At 53.8% G+C, this 9,157-nt stretch overlaps 1 protein-coding gene across 3 annotated transcripts in view; it reads right to left on the minus strand.

Annotated features, from left to right (window-relative positions):
* Window positions 1-8,438, minus strand: part of IRS2 (insulin receptor substrate 2) — a 28,555-nt gene extending 20,117 nt beyond the window's left edge. Inside the window, exons 1-2 of one of the 3 annotated variants that reach the window (XM_058045013.1) lie at window positions 4,571-8,438; window positions 2,138-2,638 (exon numbers count right to left, since the gene is read on the minus strand). In XM_058045013.1, the coding sequence (XP_057900996.1) occupies window positions 2,517-2,638; window positions 4,571-8,060 (3,612 nt within the window). In that variant the 5' untranslated portion in view covers window positions 8,061-8,438 and the 3' untranslated portion in view covers window positions 2,138-2,516. Of the gene's footprint in view, window positions 1-2,137; window positions 2,639-2,686; window positions 3,341-4,570 lie in introns of those variants that run through there. The other 2 variants (XM_058045014.1, XM_058045015.1) reach the window with 2 other exon arrangements.
* Window positions 8,439-9,157: the final 719 nt, after the last annotated feature.

A 9,157-nucleotide genomic window follows, 5' to 3' on the forward strand; every position in this document is an offset into this window, starting at 1 on the left:
TAACACTACTTAAAAATAAGAGTAAACCAAGTGTAAAGAAACCCACGTTAGACTCTCTTTGGAAACAAAAAAAACCCCAACAAAAACAAACCAACCCCACCATATAAAACAAGCCCTAATACTCTTTCTGCTCAAACACTCCTTTATTCTTCTTACTTACAAACGAACATTAGTCTCTGTAGCTATCTTGAAAGAAATCAAGTAATCAGAAGCAATCATCAACCTAAGCATTTCCTCTGCCTTGAGCCATGACTGTACTGGTTCATTTTAGAACAAACCCACCATTCAATTTGGTCTATAACAATTTATCTTAAATGACTGAAAGTAACCATGACATTCTTCCTATGAGCAGTATAGCTAAACATAATTTTAAGTATAAAGCAAAAAACAAGTCTAATAGATGTCTTGATATTCTATTTGTTTGTAACAAGCTGACACCCATATAATCAACATAATTTAAAGTATTTAAAGCTTCATTTAATCCTAGATAATTTCAGTCTACATTTTGTGTTTCATGAGTGGCACTGCTAGGTTCAGATCCAACCATTTTGGTTTGGTCACCTGCAAAGTGTCATCTGAAAGACAGTAAGTGAATTTTGAGACATTTAAAAGAAAACCTCAAATTTTTAATTTTAAGTGTGAGTTAAAGATTCGAGCTATGTAAGTTATTAAAAGTAGCTCAGTTCTTTCTGCTGTTGATGTTCTTACAGAACTTAGCAGTAAGAGAAACTACTACAATGGATTTATTCAAAAAAGACTTCAAAAGATGTATAAATTTCTAACAAAGCATATAGTTCTTTTATTACTTTCAAGAAGTTATTTTAAAATGAGCATTAATTTTGTTAAAGAGACAAGCATTCTCATGTTGCTCTGAGAACCAAAACTTTTTGGCAGTTGGCATATGAAGAGGAGGTCAAAAAACAATAATACAATTCATTGTGTAAAGTAATCCCAAAGAAAAAGACAACAAAGTTCATGTCTTCCACAATCTAAAACACCATCAGAAAGACAGAGAAAGAGATTACTTAAGATAGGCTTTTTATTTAGGTACAACCATAAAACCCTCACAAAACTGACAGAGGAGGGAAAGAACCCTCAAGGTTTTTTGCATTATTACATACAGTATCTGTTCAATTTTAGAAAACTAGGCCAACTACTAGAAACATCTACAAGTTGAAACTACAGAGCACTCTGTGAATGGAAAAGAAAACAAAATTAAAGATAACCCACTCTGGTGATTTAGACTAAAGAAAAATCCCTATTATATACCCACTAAATTTAACGATAATCTTAATTAAGAATTCCAGGATTACACACAAAGGGTAAAATCTTAAACCTCACTGAAACAGAAACAAAACTCCTATCTGACTTCGACTTTGACTTCAGAACTAAGATCCACCATAAAAAGTCACATCATTGTTGATTAATCTGTCATAAATACACTGGAATAAATAATTCACACTTTATGAGAAAAATTAGTGTAAACATCTCCATAAATAATGAAATCCATTCACAGTCGATGTTTCTAAGCAAAAAAAAAGTCATAGTTTAAGAACAAAAGCTAGTTATTAGCAAGTAACAAGTTTTAACCCAGCAATAACAGTATTATTTTATTTACATATCAGATGAAGGCAATTGTTTCTCCAACTCCTAAATATTTGCACATTTTTAGAACACAGTAGAACTAAATGAAGTGATAATTTCAAGCAACATTTTAACTGTTCTGTTTTGACAGTGGCTGAGGATGCACTCCTTGCTCTTGCCATGACAGAATAATAAGGACAGAGACTTCCAAAAGCAAAGCACTCCCTGCAGCAGAGGCAAGTTACTGATAGCAGAAAAATACACTACACATGGAAGCCAGCCACCTTTAAATTATACAAATCATTTTCCTGAAAAGCATTTTTCCACATGAAAATATAACTACGTGTAACTGCACTTAAAAACAAAGCTTGAAAAAAGTGCAAACTAAACAATGCTGATTATATAAGCCCTCTTGTGCAAATCAACATTTTTACAGAATTATATTTTCTCAACTCTACCCAAAATACTTTTGTTGAAGTAATCTTTTCTATGCACAAAATACAGTTTTCTTTAACCAGAATATGTTTCTCAGTAAAACATAAAATTGTCAGTAGTCTCCCAAATCACAATGTTTGAAACTCAAATACATTAGCAAAATTCTGGGTGACCTTTTTAAGCACTGGCAGAAGACCTAGCACAAACAAACTTTAGTGTGAAATCCCAATGAAAACGAAAAGGGAAACTAGGAATTTGCAGAAGTTTATTATTTGATTAAACTTACACCAATGAAGTCCTTTATGATTTATTTCTCCTTCCCCACGCTATGACTTTCCCAGATCGGCTGCCACAAGTGCAATTACCCTGATGCCCCGTTTTTGGTACCCACCCCACTGTCGGCTGAGGATGCTGGTGGTGTGAGGTTCTTCCTTACTACCTGCACCTGACTCTGGTTCCATCCATCCATCCCTGCATCCCGTACCTCTGAGTGCACCCTACAGGCTGGCACCCTTCTCAGGGAAGCGAGGTGCTGGAGAAGACAGCCCACCTCCTACAGATAGGGTCAATCCCAACGAGCCTCCCCGCACCACTCCTCCATGTGATCTGCGTTTAGAAGCTTACGGGAAAGAGGAAAAACAAACACACATGCAGATTAAATATTAAAATAAAGACAAGCCTATAACCGTCCTTGGACAAACACACGCAGCAGCAGCACTGAGCCCTCTCCGCCGTAAAACCACATGAACACGGCTGTGTTCTCTGCGTTATCCTTTTGTTTACAGGCTGGCAAGGACAGCGCTCGTTTCGCTCTCCTTATCCGACCGCCGCCGCTCCCATTCCCGCGGCTCCCGTGCCGGGTTTTCCCGGCCACCGGTGCCGCCCCCTCCCCCTCAGGGCCAGCGGCTCGGGAATGCTGTGGAAACAGCTCTTTCCCAACACCGGGCTCCATCGGCAATCGGGGCTGTAGGTGGCTCGAGACAAGCTCCTCGTTTCTGCGAAAAATCCGTTTGCAAAGCAAAGGGCCGTGACGGTCTGGGGCGCCCGGGGCCGCCATCCCCAGGCCGGGCAAGGAGAGAGAGCGGGGACCGCAGCATCGGCACTGGGCTCGGGCGAGCCGCAAGGATCCTGAGAGCGACCCCAGCAAAACTAAACGCACCAGACAAATAAGGCTCGGCCCTCAACACTTCCAGTCATTCAGAATAAGCCTTCATCTTTTCAAACTCTGACACTGCATTCAACAATCCTCTCGTCTTAATTAGGTTCAAAGCTTGCTCTGCAAACGGTGCGATCTCTCATCTTTTCCATCTTCCTATACTTCCTATCAAAAGAGAAAATATTTTCTTCTTCAAAATCTACTAGGTACTAAGGAAACACAAGGAAAAAAGCCCTGCATGTGGCTCTTACAAGCTTTTGCTGCTCACTTGTTATGGATGCCTCTATCAGCACTGTGAACTGAGAAGCAATACCTACTCTCCTCCAAGCAGCTACTGCATGGCCTGTCATTTCCCCCAGCTATACCCATAAACAATATTACAGCTCGAGGGCTTGAGTACCATGTCTTGCATAAATCCAAGAGCCAAGAGAATCCTTACAAGTATCTCATTATTAACTTTTCCTCCTCGACAGACTGGCTGCTCTACGCCCTCCTCAACCAGCCCCCAGCCTCTCACTGAGAGAGGGTGGAGTTCTATTTCAGGGAAGAAGGAAGGGTATTTGTTTCTTTCCTTTTTTTCCTCAGCATAACCAGCACCTAATTAAAGGAATAGCTACATACTGAAAATGAAAATTCCCTCTCACCCTAAGTTTCATATTTCTTCAGTTTGACACCCAACATTTGCAATCCATGGGCCCTCAACTGGAACATTGTTACACACCAACACAGGCTGGGCCCTTAAATGAAATATGCAATACAGCATACAACAGCTCAAGCATATAGTGACTTCTGGAAAGAATTACCATTTTTAAAATTCGCATTCCATGCTCACTATGATTTACTGTTAAACTTTTGCAAGAGATAAGGTATTTCAAAACCATGATATTAAAATTTATCCTTCTCAATTTGATATTCCAGACCTTCTCAGCTAGAGAGCCAAGGATTGTTTCTGTAATCTGATGTCCTCTATCAAACAATGCTGGTTTTAACTCAATCATTTCACATTTTTAAATAGTATTTAGAAGCTGCATTAACATAAACTATTTAGGTCACATTTTCCAAACACTTTCCAAAATCTTATGAAAACTCTGAATGCAGCCCAAACATAGAAACTGTGTAAACAGCAGCTTCTCATGGGGTACCCAGAAGTATAAACACATAATAACGGCACAGTAGCACTGAAACATGAATAAATATTCCAAAGTTAAACCTTTTTCCTCATAGGAAGAGCCACAAAGTTCCTCCAAGACTGCTTATTGCAAGACATGTAAAAAGGGATAAAAGTGATTTCTAAGGAAGTGAAGAGGAATAGTGCTCTACACAACACTCAACCTTGTGATGGTAAACACAAAGCACAAACACGCACAGCAGGCACTGTCAGATGTAGCTACTCACCTTTCACAGCACTGGCTTCTTTCAGGTTGTGAGACAGAAAGTCTATGCTGGCATAGGTGCTCATCTCTACTCCATTGATGCCCCCATTCAGGAGGTGCCTAGCTTTCAACCTGGATTTGTCACAGTTTGCCAAGGACCCATCCACCACATCAATGGCGATGTAGTTGAGGCCATTCTGGAAGCCAGCCGAGGTCTCCCGGCACATGGGACTGCTACCCTGCTCCTCCTCCAGGCCTTCGCTTTTCCTGAGGGACACGTTCTCCACCGAGGCCGAGTTGTGTCGTTTGGGGTTGTGTGCGAAGGAGGGGGACACTGGGGTCACAGTGGTGGTGGAGGAGAAAGTTTCTGAGCTGTGCCTCCTCCGCCCCTGGGGGTCTGCCCGGATTACTTTGGCCCCCCGATTCGGGTCTGGGGGAGGGCTGGAGAGAATGAAAGCCTCCACCCCAGAGAGGGTGAGCCTCTTCACGCCAGACGTGGGGCTGGTGACCCGGGCACTTTCTGGTTTCTGAACAATGGGTTGAGGTGGGGTAGTGGCCATGCCAAAGGTCATCTCAGTGTAGTCACCACCATCCGATGGGCTGGACGAACAAGCCATCCCCACAGCCGCCTTCAGGTAGCGCCCATTGGGCTGGCTGGTGCTGGAGGAAGAACCCGGAGAGAGAGCTTCCAAGGAGCCCACTGAGACCGTGCCCGACTGGGAGGGTGACTGTGACCCGAAGTCAATGTTCATGTAGTCAGAGAGAGGGGAGCGCCTCTGCCCCGTGCCTGACCCCAGGGAGGAGGCTGGGCTGTCAGCAGGCAGCGAGGGGGGAGAATAGACGGCAGCATCCCCAAAGTCAATGTTGATGTATTCACCGGGGCTCTTGGGCTCCGGCGGCAGAGGGTGCTCGTTCATGCTGGGCAGCACCGTCCGCAAGGTCTCCAAGGAGAGGCGGCTGGGCCGGGCCGCCCGCTGGCACCGCTGGCTAAGGAAGCTCTCGGTCCGGCTGTGCCGCAGGGGCGAAGGCACCGTGTGGCTGGAGGGGGCGAAGGTGCCTGCTCCACACACCGCCTCCTCCGGGATCATCCTCCCCGGGGAGTTCATGAACACGTACTGGTCGCTGTCCTTTGCCAAGCCCTGGCTCTTGTAGGAGCGGGGTAAGGAGCTGTATGAATAACAGCTGGGCTTTGGGGGCTCACTGGACCCATGCCCTGAAGGGGCAAAAAAGAAGTCCGGGGGGGTGAGGGAGGGAGCTTGGGGCCCATTCTGGGGGTCCCGAGGGGACATATTGATATAGTCGCCGTTACTCAGCCTTCCGTCTGAGCTCTCCATGGACAACTTGGAGCCGCACCACATCCGCATGTACCCGCTATCGTCAGGGGAGCTCTCCCCAGGCGAGCTGGTCTTGTAGCTGCTCCCGTTCCCCGGGGACCCGCTACCCACCCCTGCCCGGGGCTGCAGGATCTGCTTGGGGGCAGACACGCTGGTGGGGCTCATGGGCATGTAATCATCGCTGCCCCGGCTTCCCTGCCCTAAGGATGCGGCCACACCGGGGGTCATGGGCATGTAGCCGTCATCATCTCCCCCTCCTCCCCCCACTGCCGGCGGGCCCAGATTGGTGCTGCTGCTGCCGGAGCTGCGGTGAGAACCGATCTCGATGTCCCCGTAGTCCTCCGGGTAGGGCGTGTAGGTCACTTTGGGGGAAGCCCCGGCTTGGCAGGAGGAGAAGAGGCGGCCGGCGCTGCCGGCGAAGGTGGCGCGCATCAGCGTGTACTCGTCGAGGGAGGCGGAGGAAACCTGCGGCGCGGCGGGTCGCTGCCGGCACGGCGTGGTCAGGGAGTAGGTCCGCTTCCGATGGCACCTGTCGCTGGCAGCGTCGGGGCAGGGCCGGTAGCAGAGACGGCCACTCGGGGGCCGCTCCATCGCCATGTAGCCGTAGAGGTCGGTGCCGCCCCCCGGGTCCCGCACTGGGGGGGTCTCGGCCACCGACTCAGGGGTGTTGCTGCGGTTGCTGGCAGTGGAGGAGGAGGAGAAGGGCCGGAGGTCGCCGCCTGGGCTGGAGCCGTACTCGTCGAAGGACATGAAGCCGGCGTCGCTGGGGGAGCCGGACACGGAGGCGCTGCCGCTGGACGGGCGCTGAGGGTGATGCGGGTGGGCAGGCTCGGAGCCGAGGCCGCTACTGGAGGAGAGGCTGACGGGGCTGGTGGCGGAGGGGGGCGAGTGGGAGGCGGGCATGGACATGGAACGGCTGCTCTGCAGCCCGCCACCGCCGGCCAGCACCGGGAGCAGCTTCCCCGCCTGCCGCCCTCCGCCGCCGCTGAGCGTGTGCGAGCGGCTCAGGGGGGTCCGCACAGGGCCCGGGCTCATGGGGCTGCCGGCCGCGGAGCCCACCCGGCAGCCGTCACCCTCGCTGGCCGTTCTCACCCGGCACGGCGTACACTTGGTGCTGGCGCCGGCGGCGAGGCTGTCGGTGCGGGAACGGCGGAGGAGGCCGGTCTGGCTGGGAGGCAGGTTGACCAGGTGGTGGTGCCGGCGACCGGGCACGGTGATGGGATGGGTGGCGGAGACGCCGCTGCCGCCGGGCCCGCCGGCCCCCCCGGAGGAAGATGAGGAGGAGGACTGGCTCTTGCTGCGGGGCCGGAACTCGGACAGCTCCTTCAGCGCCTTCATGGCCTCCAGGATGGTCTCGTGGATGTTCTGGGCCACCACCGAGTCGTCCGCTTGCATCCAGAGCTCACCGGGGCCGGTGGCGGCCGAGCGCCCCACCTCGATGAAGAAGAAGCTGTCGGAGTGGCCGCAGCGGCGGATATTCATCAGCTGCAGCGTGACCGAGGGCAGCTCGCAATTGAGGCGCACGAACCCAATGGTGCGGGCCGAGAGGCAGAGCCGGTGGACGCCGGTGAGGTTTTTACTCTGACCCAAGCCCTTGGGCTTCAGCGTCACCTGCCAGACCTCTCGGTAGGCAGCGGTGGCCGGCGCGATCAGCCCGTAGTTAAGGTCTTCGCCGGCCGCGGCCAGGGAGGCGGCGGCCGCGCTGCAGGAGGCGGAGAAGGGGGAGGCGAGGTGGCGGTAGGGGGACCCCTGGCAGGCCGCCTTGCCCTCGTTGAGCAGGTCGGTGAGAGCCCTGTACCAGCCCTCCTGCTCCTGCTCGTTCTCGGCCGCGACAGCGAAGTACTCGTCCTTGGTGTAGAGGGCGATGAGGTACTTGTGCTTGGCGTCCGCCCGCTTGTTGATGTTGAGGCAGGAGTCCAGGGCGATCACCCGCTTGGGCGCCCCAGACTTGTTCCTCCATTTCTTCTCGCTCTCGTAGTACTCCAGCCGGGCGCCCCCCGCCTCCTCCCCGCCGCCGCCGGGGCCGCGCAGCACGAAGAAGCGCTTGTGGCCGTGCTTCTGCTTGCGCAGGTACCCGCACTTCCTGACGCCCTGGTTGTTGTTGTTGTTGTTGTTCAGGTTGGGGCCGGGCGGGGAGCTCAGGGGGGGCAGCAGCCCCAGCACGGCAGGGCTCGCCATCCCCAGCCCCGCGGCGGGAGCGCCGCCCGGCTCCTGTCGCTGCTGTCGCCGACGCTGAGCGTATCCGGAGCCCGAGCGCCGCGACGAAAAAAAAAAAAAGCAAGAAAGAAAAAAGGAAGGACGGAGGGAAGCAGGTAAAATAAAGTTATTCCTTCGTAGAAGAGCGCAGTGCTCGGAGCCGCAGCGGGATCCTCCGCTGTCACCTCTAGGCAGCGGGTGCTGCTGGCGGCCGCCCGGCGTCCTCCCCGGCTCGAGTACCGGCAACGCCGCTAAGGCTCCCCGACCGCTGGTGCTGCCGCTGGTGCTGCCGGCGGGAGTTTCGCCGTAAGTAACACATCGCGCACCGAGTGCCCCAACTAAAGAGCAAAACAACACGTGACCGCCGCCTCACCGAGGCGCTCACACACCGAGACGGGGCGGGGCGCCGCCGCCGCCGGCACCGCCCCGCATTGGCCGCCGGGCAGCGCGAAGGACGGCCGCGGCCTTCAATGGGGCGGCGGGGCGGGCTCTCGGAGCGAGGCGGCGCGACGCCGTTGGACGGCGGGAGCCTCGCCCCCCCGCCCCCTTCCCGCCCCTCGGCGTTCCCGCCCCCAGCCTCCGGCCCCCCTCGGGCGCAGCGCACCCCGTTGCTGTCGCCGCTGCCCTCAGCGCACACAGCGCGGAACGTGCCGGGGGCGCGGGCACGGCGGGGAGGTACGGTACATCCGGCGAGCCCCGGTGCTGGCCCTCGCCATCCCTCGGGACACGGCGGGGCGCCGGCGGAGCTCGCCGAGGCCAAATCAGGTGCTGCGGACCCGCCGGGCGGAGCTTCCGGCCGTGCGTGAGCGCCGGGCGCCCCCCGCACGCCCCCGCACACACGCGCGAGTGCGTCAGCCCTGCCCGCACACGCGCGGCGGCTCCGCGCGCTCCTCCGCGCGCTGTGTCACAGCGCCCACGCGGCCGCCCCCGCGCCCCGCCCGCAGCGCCCGCTCCCCGCGGAGCGGGAAATGCCACCCAGGGAGGGCCGGGGGCTGGGGCTGCCGCTGTTCGGCCGTGTTCATTAAACAGCACTCATTTATCGGGCGCTTCGCTTTAGTGGAGAATAAGGGCAGCGTCCG

The sequence above is a fragment of the Melospiza georgiana genome, chromosome 2, assembly GCF_028018845.1.
Source record: "Melospiza georgiana isolate bMelGeo1 chromosome 2, bMelGeo1.pri, whole genome shotgun sequence".
Classification (NCBI taxonomy): Eukaryota; Metazoa; Chordata; class Aves; order Passeriformes; family Passerellidae; genus Melospiza; species Melospiza georgiana.